The sequence below is a fragment of the Loxodonta africana genome, chromosome 24 (genome assembly GCF_030014295.1).
Source record: "Loxodonta africana isolate mLoxAfr1 chromosome 24, mLoxAfr1.hap2, whole genome shotgun sequence".
NCBI classification, from domain to species: domain Eukaryota; kingdom Metazoa; phylum Chordata; class Mammalia; order Proboscidea; family Elephantidae; genus Loxodonta; species Loxodonta africana.
This window is the reverse complement of record NC_087365.1, coordinates 58,847,880-58,864,138: the sequence shown is the minus strand read 5'-3', so window position 1 is coordinate 58,864,138 and position 16,259 is coordinate 58,847,880. Positions and strand designations below refer to the sequence as shown.

Below are 16,259 nucleotides of genomic sequence, written 5' to 3'. Positions count from 1 at the left end.
CACGGGTTGGCAGTTAAGCCTGCCAGAGATGATTCCATCAATCACCTGCAACTTGAAGCACTGTGTGTGGTACCAAGGGCATACAGAGGGTAATATGCTCTTTGCACTTTAAAAGCCTATGATTTGCCCGAGAGAGGAAAGAAAAAAGCAGGGAATTGTCACGGAACAATGTAAGACAGGCGGCAATCAGAGGCTGAGTGGTGTCCTGGGGTCTGTCATGTGACAAGCAATCAGGGAGGCAAGACCAGTTTTCAACAGCAGCCCTGGCCTTGCAGTTGAGCCACGTTCTTCACTCACAAGCTATCGCCATGATTTTTGTATAGCGGGGCGCTCCATGTACCATTATTCACTTAATATTTTTCTCTCACTCAATAACTTTTTTTTCCCTTAAAATGCTTGCTTTAGGAAAAAAAAAAAACAATGTCAGTTACACAAATGGAAATCAGTCCCACGTGCCATAAATAGAAAGTGACTATAAAATTAAATACAATGAAAGCACAAAACACCATCATCAAGCGTCTAACCACATATTATCGCGTGTCAAAGCCTCCCAGCTCTTGGCTGGCTTGCTCTTTATTAAGAAGGGAGGTAAGCCAGTGTTGGGAGGCGTCGTAGTTTCCTGGGACTACCGTAACAAGATACAACAAAGTGGGTGGCTTTATTTGCTGTCTCACAGTTCTGGGGGCTGGGAGTCTGAGATCAGGCTATCAGCTGTGTTGGTTCCTTCTGAAGCCCTGAAGCAGAATCTGTTCTATGCCTTCCCCCCGCTTCTGGTAGCTCCAGGCCTTTCTTGGTTGGCAGCTTCAGCATCACATGGCGGCCTTCCTCTGTCTGTCTGTCTGTTCCCCTCTTTTATAAGCACACCGCTCGATGGGCTTACGGCCCACCCTCCTCCAGTGTGGCCTCATGTTAACTGACAACATCTTCAATGACCCTATTCCCAAACAAGGTCACAATCACAGGTACCAGGGGTCAGGACTTCAACACAAATATTTGGGGAACCCAATTCAATTCTCACCCATGAAAAAAACAAACTCATTGCTGCCAAGTCAGTTCTGACCCTATAAGACAGAGTAGAACTGCCTCATAGGGTTTCTAAGGCTGTAAATCTTTACAGAACCCGACTCCACATCTTTTCTCTAGTGGAGCGGCTGGCGGATTTGAACTGCTGACTTTTCGGTTAGCAGCCAAGAGCTTAACCACTACACCACCTAGGCTCCTTTCAATCCTCACAGGAGGTGTTAAAGGTATGCTGTCACCAGAAGGAGGCCGTCTTGGTTTGCTAGTGCTGCCTTAACAGAAATACAGCAAGTGGGCAGTGTTAAGGAACAGTAATTCATTTTCTCACAGTTCTGGAGGCTAAAACCCAAATCAGGGTCTTGGCAGTGTCTATTCCTTCTGTGTGAGCCCTCCTCCTGGTTTCTGGTGTCTCATGGAGCTCCTTGATCTTCCTTGGCATCTGTCGTCCCCCAGTGTGTGTCTTTGTGTCTATTCTGCTTTTTCCATAACTCAGAAGTGATTAGATTTAGGATCCCCTCTGCTCTGGTATGACTCTGTTAACAACAAAAGAAAACACCTATTTCCATCTGGGTCATATTTACATATTTGGGGAGACACAATTCAGTCCATAATGCTGTCCCGAAGCAGACGTGAAACAAGGTCAATGTCATATGTGCATACAACAAATATGATGCATGTGCTGTGTACCATGTACAACTGTCTCATGCACCACCCTTTGGGCACAACTCCAGGGCAGCGTGGGTGAGGGCTTCAGCATCGAGGAGCTGGGGTTTGACACCGTGCTGCTGTGCACTGGCTGTAAGCGCATTGCTTAACTCTCCCAACCTCAGTTTCCTCCTTGGAAAATGGCAGTAATAATGATACCTAGCTCACAGCATTGTTGGGAGGGTTTAAGTGAGACGGCGTTTGCATAATGACACGTACTTCACCATGACTCAATTAATATGAGCTGTTCTTGTTATTTTGCTACAATAACAATGATGTTGATATTTGGGGACCCCAGGCTCATCAGTCTGTTTGGTGTCCCAGCTCCATTCAACATTTACTCACTGCTGTCAAGTTGATTCAGACTCATAATTTTTTTTTTTTTTTGTCAAGTTGATTCAGACTCATAGTGACCCTATAGGACAGGGTAGAACTGCCCCATAGGGCTTCCAAGGCTGCAAACCTTTACGGACGTGGACTGCCACATCTTTCTCCTACAGAGTGGCTGGTGGGTTTGAACCGCCAATCTTCCGGTTAGTGGCTGAGCACTTAATCATTGCGCCATCAGGTGTCCTTATTCAACATTCAGTTACCCACAAACACTATGAGTACTTGCTTCATATCAGGCACTGTGCTCATAAACATTGTGCCTTCCCTCTGGAGCTTGCATATTAGCCTGACAAAAGTAAGATGACATCTGTGACAGGTAAGTAAGAAGGTAGGTAGTCTGTCATGTAAAGGAGCAGATCTGGGAGAGGAACTCCAAGCACCTGGCCCACTAAGCGCACAGGCAGCTCTCACCTTTGGCCCTGAGGGATTTCCACCCTGGGCGAAGGCCAAAGCCATCCTTGCCAGGCCCCTGCTGATCGAGGTGAGGGTGTGGCCAGACCCTGGCAGATGAGGGTGTGGCCAGGCCCTAGTGCTCATTCCAAAGGGTGTTGCCCAGCCATGCCCCTCGTTCCCATGGCCCAGCGAACCTTGTTCTCGCAACCAGGGCACCTCCTAACAAATTACAACAAAACCTAAGATCAGGTGCTCCCAGAAGCCACTCCTCTTGCCAAGTGTAGGAATGAATTATAAACTTGAAATCTTTGATGTATCACATTTGCTTTTTCCCTCAGGAGAAAATCTGAAGACAGTTCCAGAAGGATCCAAATTTGGCTCCCCAAATGTATCTTCGGAGCAGCTTTCTGCCCCAGGGGTACCAAAGGTGACACAGACATGGAGCCTGTAGGCTATCCTCCACATGGCCAGAGTGCAAACACAGGAGGTGGGTTTCTGTGAAGTTGTAGGCCAGTCGCCATTTTGTTATGATAATTAAAAGCTGTCAGGCGTCGATGCTTGGCTACATGCCACTCACCATGCAGACCCCTTTCGTGTATTATCTCATTTAATTCTCATGACAGTGATGAGGACAGAGTCCCCAGACCTTTCTTTACAGCCTGGAAACTGAGTGTCTCAGTCACCTAGTGCTGCTATAACAGAAACACCACAGGTGTTTAAGGAACAGAAATTTATTTTCTTGCAGTTCAGGAGGATAGAAGTTCAAATCCAGGGCACTGGCACTAGGGGAAGGCTTTCTCTCTCTGTGGGCTCTGCAGGAAAGTCCTTGTTTCTTCTGAGCTTCTGCTCTTGGACCACTTTCTTGTGGCTTGACTTCTCTCTTCCCCCATTTCTGCTTCTCGCTTGCTTGTTCAATTTTTTATATCTCAAAAGAGATTGACTCGGGGCGGAGCCAAGATGGCAGAATAGACAGGTGCTTCCGGCGAGCTCTCTTTACAACAAAGACCTGAAAAAACAAGGGAAACGAGTATATTTGTGACAAGCTGGGAGCCCTGAGCATGAAAGGCAAGCTTAGACAACGAACTGAGGGGCAGTGGGAGGAAGAGACCATTCAGAATTGGAGAGGAGTTGCCGGACCTGAATCGCGGGGAGCCCTCAGGCACCATTCCCAGTGTGGCGGTAGTTCGGCCACAGTTTCCTCAGGGAGAAGCAGCCAGCCACACAGCCTACTCACACCTCTGGAACCTGAGGAGAACGGCGCTCTTGGCAAAAGCTAAGTAATTGCGTATATTTTACTGTGCCCCCCCCCCCGCCAGCCAGCTTCAGCGGCTGAATCCCTGGGCCTGAGATAGACCATGGTGAGCACCTAGAGCCACTCTCCCGGCCTTGGGGAAGGAAAAAATTTGCAACTGGGGGGAAATGATATTTTGCTAGCTCCATTAACTGGGGGAGCTCAGGACAGAAGCGGCTCCTGTCCAGGCATAAACCATCCGTGGACCTTGAGCACCTTTCCTTTCTTCAGGGACTTGTGTGGGCCTACTTTGGGAGAATAGACCCTTGTTGGCAAACTCCAATCATTTCAGCGGTGTGGTGGAGAGGTGAGTGTTTGACATTTGACATTGCTTTGCCTATTAAACAAGGTCCTCACCTACCTACATCAGGAACCTAAGGACTGGTAGCTCCACTCAGGTCACCCAGCCACCCGTGACAGGGGTCCAAAGATAACTGGTACCTCCCAGTCCTTACAACCAAAAACTTTGGGTGTCCATGGTCCCTTTGCAGAACCAATCCACCCGCAAGCCCTAAGGAACAGAGATGTGTTTTCCTCAGAGACACTTGGGGGTCGGTTCTCAGCCCCCTGCCTTGTTCAGAGCGTGACCCCCTGCTGCAATCAGATACCAGTATATACGCCAATCACCCCTGCCCCTCTAAGACTGTAGGACAGAGCCTGTACCACACACTTGATGATCAGCTACCTGGAAACCTGAGCTGAATTCATATAAGAAAACTGAATGGACTCCTAGACTGATATACCTGATAACAGCTCTAGCCAGCTGGGGACAGGACACCAGAGCTCCAAAGGTGAAAATAATCAAGCTAGCTGACTCAAGCAACCCATAGGGGTATACCAAAACAAAACAAAGCAAGCAGCTATGACACAGTAACCAAGCATAAACTAATACAATAACTTATAGATGGCTCAGAGACAACAGTCAATATCAAGTCACATAAACAGACCATGATCACCTCAACAGGCTCTCAAAACAAAGAATTCAGGGATCTTCTAGATGAAAGTGCATTCCTGGAATTACCAGATGCAGAATACAAAAGTTCAATATACAGACCCCTTCAAGACAACTGGAAGGAAATGAGGCAATACGCAGAACAAGCCAAGGAACACACAGATAAAGCAGCTGAAGAAATTAGAAGGATTATTCAGGGACATAATGAAAAGTTTAATAAGCTGGAAAAATCCATAGACAGACAGCAATCAGAAATTCAGAAGATTAACAACAAAATTACAGAATTAGACAATTCAATAGAAAGTCAGAGGAGCAGAATTGAGCAAGTAGGAGCTAGAATTTCTGAACTCAAAGATAAATCACTTGGCACTAATATATTTGAAGAAAAATCAGATAAAAGAATTCAAAAAAATGAAGAAACCTTAAGTATCATGTGGGACTCTATCAAGAGAAATAACCAAGTGATTGGAGTACCAGAACAGGGAGGGATAACAGAAAATACAGAGAAAATTGTTGAAGATTTGTTGGCAGAAAACTTCCCTGATATTGTGAAAGATGAGAAGATATCTATCCAAGATGCTCATCAAACTCCACATAAGGTAGATGTTAAAAGAAAGTCACCAAGACATATTATAATTATAATCAAATTTGCCAAAACCAAAGATAAAGAGAGAATTATAAGAGCAGCAAGGGATAAACAAAAGTCACCTACAAAGGAGAGCCAATAAGAATAAGCTCGGACTACTCGGCAGAAACTATGCAGGCAAGAAGGCAATGGGAAGACATATTTTAAAAATTGAAGGAAAAAAATTGCCTGCCAAGAATCATATATCCAGCAAAGCTGTCTCTTAAATATGAAGGTGAAATTAAGACATTTCCAGATAATCACAAGTTTAGGGAATTAATAAAAAACCAAACCAAAACTACAAAAAATACTAAAGGGAGCTCTTTGGTTAGAAAATCAATAATATCAGGTATCAACCCAAGACTAGAACACTGGGAAGAGCAACCAGGAGTCAACCCAGACAGAGAAATCCAAAAAAACGAAGCAAGATTATTAAAAAAAAAAAAGGTCCAAAATAGGGTAACAGCAATGTTATTATAAAAAAGAAGACAACACTAAAATAATAAAGAGGGACTATTTTTTTTTTTTTTTTAAGAAATGTAATCATACACCTTCCATATGGAGAGGAAGATATGGCGATACAAAGAAACAAAAGTTAGTTTTAAATTTAGAAAAATAGGGGTAAATAATAAGGTAATCACAAAGGAGACAAACTATCCTACTCATCAAAATAAAATACAAGGGAAAAATATAGACTCAGCAGAAACAAAATAACAACAACAAATATGAGGAAAGGACAAGATATAAAGAAAATCTACTCAGCACCTAAAATCAAGTGGGAAAAAGAAACTGTCAATACACAAAAAAAGACATCAAAATGATAGCACTAAATTCATACCTATCCATAATTACCCTGAATGTCAACGGACTAAATCCACTAATAAAGAGACAGAGAGTGGCAGAATGGATTAAAAAACAAGATCCGTCTATATGCTACCTACAGGAGACATGCCTTAGACTTAGAGACACAAATAAACTAAAACTCAAAGGATGGAAAAAAATATATCAAGCAAACAACAGTCAAAAAAGAGCAGGATTGGCAATATTAATTTCTGACAAAATAGACTTTAAAGTTAAATCCATCAGAAAGGATAAGGAAGGACAGTATATAATGATTAAAGGGACAATACACCAAGAAGATATAACCATAATAAATATTTATGCACCCAATGACAGAGCTGCAAGATACATAAAACGAACTCTATCAGCATTGAAAAGTGAGATAGATAGCTTCACAATAATAGTAGGAGACTTCAACATTCCACTTTCGGTGAAGGACAGGACATCCAGAAAGAAGCTCAATAAAGACACGGAAGATCTAAAGGCCACAATCAACCAACTTGACCTCGTAGACATAAACAGAACACTCCACCCAACAGCAACCAAGTATACTTTCTTTTCTAGCGCACATGGAACATTCTCTAGAATAGACCACATATTAGGTCATAAAGCAAGCCTTAGAAGAATCCAAAACACTGAAATATTACAAAGCATCTTCTCTGACCATAAGGCCATAAAAGTGGAAGTCAATAACAGAAAAAGCAGGGAAAAGAAATCAAACACTTGGAAACTGAACAATACCCTACTCAAAAAAGGCTGGAGTATAAAAGACATTAAGGATGGAATAAAGAAATTCAGAGAATCCAAATGAGAATGAAAACACTTCCTATCACAACCTTTGGGACACAGCAAAAGCGGTGCTCAGAGGCCAATTTTTATCAACAAATGCACACATCCAAAAAGAAGAAAGGGCCAAAATCAAAGAATTATCTCTACAACTTAAACAAAGAAAGACAGCAACAAAAGAAACCCACAGGCACCAGAAGAAAACAAATAATAAAAATTAGAGCTGAAATAAATGAAATAGAAAACAGAAAAACAATTTGAAAGAATTAACAAGATCAAAAGTTGTTTTTTTGAAAAAATCAACAAAATTGATAAACCATTGGCCAAATTGACAAAAGAAAAACAGGAGAGGAAGCAAATAACCCAAATAAGAAATGAGATGGGCAATATTACAACAGACCCAACTGAAATTAAAAGAATCACATCAGATTACTATGAAAAACTATACTCAAACAAATTTGAAAACCTAGAAGAAATGGATGAATTCCTAGAAACACACTACCTACCTAAACTAACACAAACAGAGGTAGAACAACTAAATAGACCCATAACAAAAGAAGAGATTGAAAAGGTAATCAAAAAACTCCCAACAAAAAAAAAAATGCCCTGGTCCGGACAGCTTCACTGCAGAGTTCTACCAAACTTTCAGAGAAGAGTTAACACCACTACTACTGAAGGTATTTCGGAGCATAGAAAAGGACGGAATACAACAAAACTCATTCTATGAAGTCACCATATCCCTGGTACCAAAACCAGGTAAAGACACCACAAGAAAAGAAAATTATAGACCTATATCCCTCATGAATATAGATGCAAAAATCTTCAACAAAATTCCAGCTAATAGAATTCAACAACATATCAAAAAAATAATTCACCATGACCAAGTGGGATTCATACCAGGTATGCAGGGATGGTTCAACATTAGAAAAACAGTTAATGTAATCTACCACTCAACCATGAATGCAAAAAGACCAAAGACAAGAATCACATGATTTTATCAACTGATGCAGAAAAGGTATTTGAGAAAGTTCAACACTCATTCATGATAAAAAACTCTCAGCAAAATAGGAATAGAAGGAAAATTCCTCAACATAATAAAGGGCATTTATACAAAGCCAACAGCCAAAATCATCCTAAATGGAAAGAGCCTGAAAATATTCCCACTGAGATAGGGAACCAGACGAGGATGCCCTTTATCACCACTCTTATTCAACATTGTGCTGGAAGTCCTAGCCAGAACAATTAGGCTAGATAAAGAAATAAAGGGCATCCAGATTGGCAGGGAAGAAGTAAAAGTATCTCTATTTGCAGATGTCATGATCTTATACACAGAAAACCCTAAGGAATCCTCCAGAAAACTACTGAAACTAAGAGTTCAGCAGAGTATCAGGATACAAGATAAACACACAAAAATCAGTTGGATTCCTCTACACCAACAAAAAGAACATGGAAGAGGAGATCACCAAATCAATGCCATTTACAGTAGCCACCAAGAAGATAAAATACTTAGGAATAAATCTTACCAGAGATGTAGAAGACTTATACAAAGAAAACTACAGTACACTTCTGCAAGAAACCGAAAGAGACTTACATAAGTGGAAGAACATACCTTGCTCATGGATAGGAAGACTTAACATTATAAATATGTCTAGTCTACCAAAAGTGATCTATACATTTAATGCAATTCCGATCCAAATCCCAATGACATTCTTTAATGAGGTGGAGAAACAAATCACCAACTTCATACGGAAGGGAAAGAGGCTCCGGATAAATAAGGCATTACTGAAAAAGAAGAAGAAAGTGGGAGGCCTTACTTTACCTGACTTTAGAACCTATTATACCGCCACAGTAGTCAAAACAGCCTGGTACTAGTACAACAACAGATACATGGACCAATGGAACAGAATTGAGAATTCAGACATAAGTCCATCTACATATGAGCAGCTGATATTTGACAAAGGCCCCAAAACAGTTAAATGGGGAAAAGACATTCTTTTTAACAAATGGTGCTGGTAGAACTGGATATTCATCTGCAAAAAAATGAAATAAGACCCATACCTCACTCCATGCACAAAAACTAACTCAAAATGGATCAAAGACCTAAATATAAAATCTAAAACGATAAAGATCATGGAAGAAAAAATAGGGACAACGTTAGGAGCCCTAACACATGGCATAAACAGTATACAAAACATTATAAAGAATGTAGAAGAAAAACTAGATAACTGGGAGCTCCTAAAATCAAACACCTATGTTCATCCAAAGACTTGACTAAAAGAATAAAAAGATTACCTACAGACTGGGAAAAAGTTTTTAGCTATGGCATTTCTGATCTGCGCCTGATCTCTAAAATCTACATGATACTGCAAAAACTCAATTGCAAAAAGACAAATAACCCAATTAAAAAACGGGCAAAAGATATGAATAGAGACACTTCTCTAAAGAAGACATTCAGGTAGCTAACAGATACATGAGGAAATGTTCACGATCATTAGCCATTAGAGAAATGCAGATCAAAACTACAATGAGATTTCATCTCACTCCAACAAATAAAAGCTGGCATTAATCCAAAAAACACAAAATAATAAATGGTGGAGAGGCTGCGGAGAGATTGGAACACTTCTACACTGCTGGTGGGAATGTCAAATGGTACAACCACTTTGGAAATCGATCTGGCGCTTCCTTCAAAAGCTAGAAATAGAACTACCATACGATCCAGCAATCCCACTCCTTGGAATATATCCTAGAGAAATAAGAGCCTTTGCATGAACAGATATATGCACACCCATGTTCACTGCAGCACTGTTTACAATAGCAAAAACATGGAAGCAACCAAGGTGCCCATCAATGGATGAATGGATAAATTATGGTATATTCACACAACAGAATACTACGCATCGATAAAGAACAGTGAGGAATCTGTGAAACACTGCATAACATGGAGGAACCTGGAAGGCATTATGCTGAGTGAAATTAGTCAGTTGCAAAAGGACAAATACTGTATAAGACCACTATTATAAGAACTTGAGAAATAGTTTAAACTGAGAAGAAAACATTCTTTTGTGGTTACGGAGGGTGGGAGAGGGGCATTCACTAATTAGATAGTAAATAAGAATTACTTTAGGTGAAGGAAAAGACAGCACATAATACAGGGGAGGTCAGTACAATTGGACTAAACCAAACGCAAAGAAGTTTCCTGAATAAACTGAATGCTTCGAAGGCCAGCATAGCAGGGGCAGAGGTCAGCGGACCATGGTTTCAAGGGACATCTAAGTCAACTGGCATAATAAAATCTGTTAAGGAAACGTTCTGCATCCCACTTTGAAGAGTGGCATCTGGGGTCTTAAACACTAGCAAGCAGCCATCTAAGATGCCTCACCTGGTCTCAACCCACCTGGATCAAAGGAGAATGAAGAACACCAAAGACACAAGGCGATGACAAGCCCAAGAGACAGAAAGGGCCACATGAACCAGAGACTACATCGTACTGAGACCAGAAGAACTAGATGGTGTCCGGCTACAACCAATGACTGCCCTGACGGGAACACAACAAAGAACCCCTGAGGGAGCAGGAGATCAGTGGGATGCAGACCCCAAATTCTCATAAAAATACCGGACTTAATGGTCTGACTGAGACTAGAAGGGCCCCGGGTGGTCATGGCCCCCAGACCTTCTGTTGCCCCAGGACAGGAACCATTCCCGAAGCCAACTCTTTAGACATGGATTGGACTGGACAATGGGTTGGAGAGGGATGCTGCTGAGGAGTGAGCTTCTTGAATCAGGTGGACACTTGAGACTATGCTGGCATCTCCTGCCTGGAGGGGAGATGAGAGTGTGGAGGGGGTTAGGAGCTGGCAAAATGGACATGAAAAGAGAGAGTGGAGGGAGAGAGCAGGCTGTTTCATTAGGGGGAGAGTAATTGGGAGTGTGTAGCAAGGTGTATATGGGTTTTTGTGTGACAGACTGACTTGATTTGTAAACTTTCACTTAAAGCACAATAAAAATTATAAGAAGAAAAAAAGAGGTTGACTCTAGATATACCCTATACTAATCCTGACTCATTAACATAGTAGAGAAAACCCATTCCCAAATGGGATTATAACCACAGGTGTATAAAAAAAAAACCAAGGTCGACTCATAGCAACCATATAGGACAGAGTAGAACTGCTCCATAGAGTTTCCAAGCAGCACCTGGTAGATTTGAACTGCCGACCTTTTGGTTAGCAGCTAAAGCACTTAACCACTACACCACCAGGGTTTCCACAGGTATATAGGGGTTAAGATTTACAACACATATTTTAGGGGGACACAATTTCTCCATAATGCTGAGGCTCAGAAAGATTAACTCGCCATAGGTCTTAAAGTTAAAAATATGGAGGCATTGGTGCCCAGCCTCAGGTCTGAGTGCTCCAAGTCCGGGCTCTGTGCCCCAGTTCCCATACTCCCTGATCCCCACACTTAACCTGGCACCTGTGACCTTGTGTGTCTCCCTGATGAGAGGTGAGTCCTGGACCACCAGGCACATGTCACTGTCTCCATGTGTCCCCAGCTCTTGCAGTGTCTGATGAGTTTTGGCACCCGATCGAAGCTTATCAGTGAACCTGCTGAACTGAGCTGACAGCTGCAAATAGACCAGTGAGGAGCGTCTGGTGTAGTAATGTGCCCTGATATCTGGATCTAATTTACATAGAAGTGAACACAGCCCCTTCTTTGGAGGAGAAAGCAGGAGCCCTCTGTCCTTGGGGACCTGAGCACCTGTCTGCACCTGGAGCTAACTCATCAGGGCCCCATCAGGGGAACAGAAGCTGGAACATGAAGTGGGATAGGCAGGATCCTATGCCAATATCACCTAGGCACGAGGAGGTATTGCCTATCCCCACTGGGTCCCTGAAAAGGAGTCCACAGCCAGCAGAGGCCAGAGCAGAGGCCAAGTCGTGACCCAGCATGCTGAGAAGACCTCTCCAGCTGCCAGAGGTCTCTGCTCACCCCTCCACACACATCACTCCCAGGCCACCGCCATCAGCCCACCAGTTGACCTCAAGCTTTAGTAATATGACCCATTCGTTTTCACCAAGTCATCCATCTCTCAACACCCAAGTCATTTGCAGCTCGAAATAATCTTGGCATCTGTTAACATGTCTGCTCTGAACGAGTTGAAAACAAAAGGAAGTAACAAACGAAAACCCTTTGGAAAAACAGACTGACATGAAAAAGGACAAACAGTATACACACTTCACACTTCGTGGAGGCCAGGGGTGGCCTTGAACTGCCGCCCGGCATGAAGTTTCCAAGAACAATCGGAGATGCTATGGTTGTTTTAATTCTTGCTCTAACTTATACCCAAACATCCTTTATTAGGGAATGTCTGATCTTCTAAGTGGTCTTGAGGCACTTCGTACAGCTGAACCTTAATGAGATAAACTGAAACTATGACCTCTGGCACCGACTCTGTGCCTCTAAGACATCATGGCAAGGAAGGGATCGTAATCTCCTGGGGTTACTGTGACAAAAATGCCGCTAGTGGGTGGCTTTAAAGTTCAGAAACTTTATTTTCTGGCAGTTCAGGAGGCTGGAAGTCTGAATTCAGCATGTGGCTCTAGTGGGAGGTCCCTTCTTGTCTATTTCAGCTTCTGTTGTTGTTGGTTTGGGTGCTGTGGAGTGGATTCCGACTCGTAGAGATCCCATGTGACAGAGCGGAACTGCCACATAAGGTTTTCTAGGCCGAAATCTTTACAGAAGAAAATTGCCAGGTCTTTTTCTCATGGAGCCGCTGGGTGGGTTTGAACCACCAACCTTTCAGTTTATCGGCCAAGCATGTAACCACTGTGCTACCAGGTCACCTTTTACAATTTCCTAGGCTGTAGTCTTTTACGGAAGCAGACTTCCAGGTCTTTCTTCCTTAGAACAGCTGGTGGGTTTGAATCACTGGTCTTTCAGTTAGCAGCTGAGTGCTTAACTTTTGTGCCACCAGGGCACCTTTCAGCTTCTAGTATCTAGCAACTCTTGGAGTTCCGTGGCTTATAGACCCTCTTGCCTTCCTTGTCTTTCACAGAAAACAAACAAAACAAACCAGTTGCCGTCGAGTCGATTCTGATTCCTAGTAGCCCTACAGGACTGAGTAGAACTGCCCCATAGGGTTTCCAAGGAGTGGCTGGTAGATTTGAGCTGCTGAGCTTCTGGTTAGTAGCCAAGCTCTTACCCACTGTGCCACCAGGGCTCCTCCTCTTTTAAATGGGTCCTCCCCGGTCCCATCTGCTTGCTTTCTTTGTGCCTAATCTGCTCTTTTTATATCTCAAATTCATTAGGTTTAAAACACACCTTACACTGATAATGTCTCATTAACATAACAAAGAAGATCCTATTCCCAAATAGTACTCCTTCCACAAGTATAGGGGTCAGGACTCGAACACATATTTTCTGGAGGACGCAATCCATAGCAAAGGGTAATTTTATTCTGTTTTACAGATGAGCAAACTGAGGCTCAGAAAGTCTCATTGACTTAAGCACAGTCTTACAAAGGAGAGGCTGGGCCTGGACATTTGAACTTGGAAGTTGTCAGCAGATGGAAGGCATTCAAAACCTTCGGCATAACCTTGCCTTGAAAATAAATGTGGGTCGAGAAGGCAGCTGGAGGCTGAGTCCTGGGGTGACCCAAAGTGTAGAGCTTGGAAAGAGGAAGAAGATGCAGAAAAGGGGACTAAAAAGGAGAATCCAGTTGTGATCAACCCCATAGGCCACAATGAAGGAAGTGAACAGATCCAAATACCAGTGGGTACTCCCATATTCCCAACAGCCATTCATCCACTGGCTCATCTGTTTGCTTGACAACATTTACTGCGAAGTGAGCAGTGAGTGGGCTGGGCACCGCCAAGGAGCTCCTGGGCTAGAAGAGGAGACTGGCAGGGCAAAATCATTGGACGACACTGTAATCTGCTCCAACATGCCAGGAAGGGCAAGATTCAAATAGTGATCAATGTAGTAAACACATCAACCGGATCACTTGGGTCAATATGGGGATGCTTGCCTATGCTGATTAGATTAATTCCAGTAAACAGAAAAAGAAAGCCACTAGGCAACAACAGGTTACAACATAATGAGAAAATCTGGACTCTGTTTTCAAAAAGTTTATAATCTATTGGAAGAGCTACACAGGCACAGAGAACACGTAGATATTACAGATACTCAGCAAATTTAAATAACGCATAAATGCAGTCCAGATCACTGATGGCAACAGCAGCCAAGTTAGTCGGCATTTTTCAGAGCACTTTAGTCCAAAGCCAGGAGAGCATAAAGGGAAATCCCGTGACTCTTTGAAAATGTAATTAAGGCAAACCATTGCTTTCTTCTCTCAGCACCCCTACAAAGCATAACTGGTCTGTGGTGACCCTGCTCAAAATCTTGCTCCCACCAACTCTTGAAAGGGGAGGCGAGGGCAAGCCTGTGACCCTGGAAGGGGCCCCTGAAATGAGATCCTTGTCTCACTGCCACTTTCATTTTGCCACGTGATGCCCAGCACCAAGTGAGGCGCTTGGAATGCAATCAATAAAATGCTGCTTGAGTGATGGCTTCAGGGTCAGCTGTAGCTCTTCCAAAGGCAATTTAAAGGAGGGTTGGGGTAAGAGTTTTCAAAAATAATGAAAGTTTCAAGTAATAGAGGAGTTCCTAATCTCGTAGAAAAAAAATAGTCTGGAGTAAGGAAAGGGAAAGAAGGTCGTGTGGTAAAGAAATGGGAAGGCACAAGCCCCAGTGTGGAGTGCATTTTTACTTTAAGTCCTGGGCTGCTAATGTCAGCTGTCCATGAATGATCAGCAGACGCCATCAGATGTGCCTGTGGCCCAGAAAATGGACTGTCCACCATCATGTTACAGAATAAACTTTCTTTCAACATGACTTGGTCATGTTGCTTCAACAGATGCACCAGGGCTGATCTCCTGGGAGGAATGGCTCCTTTCCACAGCCTCAGAAGCAGAAAAGGGATCATGGTCAGTTTAGGAGCCCAGGTTCCAAGGTAGATGTTGTCTTCTTTGCTTGGTGCCACCTGAATCATAATGTTTAAGCTCGCTTGGCCTTTGAAGAGACCCAGACATATCTTGAGTTTAAATTTAAAATTTAACTTTAAATATCAGTAGGTATATAAAGGGAAGTTTCCATTCAAGCTGGAGTTTTGCTTGGAAGAAATGTGTTATTAAATATTTTTGGAAAATATTTCAGATTAAGGAGTTCTTCTGGGTAAGCACTCAGCTGCTAACTGAAAGGCCAGCAGTTTGAACCTACCAGCTGCAGATGTGGCAGTCTGCTTCTGTAAAGACTACAGCCTTGGAAACCCTACTGGGCAGTTCTACTATGTCGTATAGGGCCGATATGAGTCAATGAGTTTTGTTGGTTCTGATATCAGATACGTTAAATGGTAACTTGCTCCATACAGTTATCAGTGATAGGGAACAAGATTGTTTGCTATTTGCATTGTTTTTGTTCTGTTTTTTGCTTGCCTTAAATATTTATTCTGTATTGGTCTCTTGAAAAATCAGTTTTTAAATGTGTGTTCACATGGGTTCATCGGAGCAAGATCTCTAGATCAACCATTGATTTTATCAAATCAGTTTGAAAACCTGCCATATTGAGCAAACAATCGGTCTTGCTATGTGTGCTTGTTTTCCTGCACTGGTTAACTAAATTAATTTAAAACCAACCTTTTTGTGTGTCATTGATATATGATTGTCTCCTTGCATTGCAACATGTTCTCTGGACTTTTCCTCTCTCCCTCCTCCAAAACGCATGTGTTTGGACTGTGACGGAGGTGGAGGACACCGCCGAAAGCTTATCTCAGGGGATACAGAAATTCTGTGCCAAACAGGAGTCCTGAAATGAAGGGCTAAATGGACAACGAGCTCCTGGTTGGCTCTGAGATTTTTAGACTTGACTTTGGCCACGGGTGCACTTCCACCCAGAGTTGAGAACTCTGCTGCTCTTTCTGGGAAACAGAAAAGCAAGGTGGGAAAAGGCCAGATGAGGAAGGTGTAGCTTTTTACCTCTGATTAGGTTATGTGGGCTTCGTGCTTTTGTTCTGCCTCACAGTCGAGTTATGAATATGATTTCATGGTGAGCAGTAGTTGTAGATGCTCTGTGAAGTAAAGCATGAGTTTTATGAGCAAATACTTACATAAACCAAGCGAGAGGCCAGGGGCTGTCTAAATAAGCTTTGAGAAACAATAATTCTGAAATAAGCTGAAACGATTTCTGGAGTGTAATGAATGTTC

The 16,259-nt window shown here is 42.7% G+C and overlaps 1 protein-coding gene across 2 annotated transcripts in view; it reads right to left on the bottom strand.

Moving 5' to 3' along the window:
* Positions 1-523: 523 nt before the first annotated feature.
* Positions 524-16,259, bottom strand: part of ZNF831 (zinc finger protein 831) — a 163,102-nt gene continuing 147,366 nt past the window's right edge. The window contains exon 6 of one of the 2 annotated variants that reach the window (XM_023538787.2): positions 524-3,514. In XM_023538787.2, the coding sequence (XP_023394555.2) occupies positions 3,435-3,514 (80 nt within the window). In that variant the 3' untranslated portion in view covers positions 524-3,434. The remainder of the gene's footprint in view (positions 3,515-16,259) is intronic. The other variant, XM_064276297.1, reaches the window with a different exon arrangement.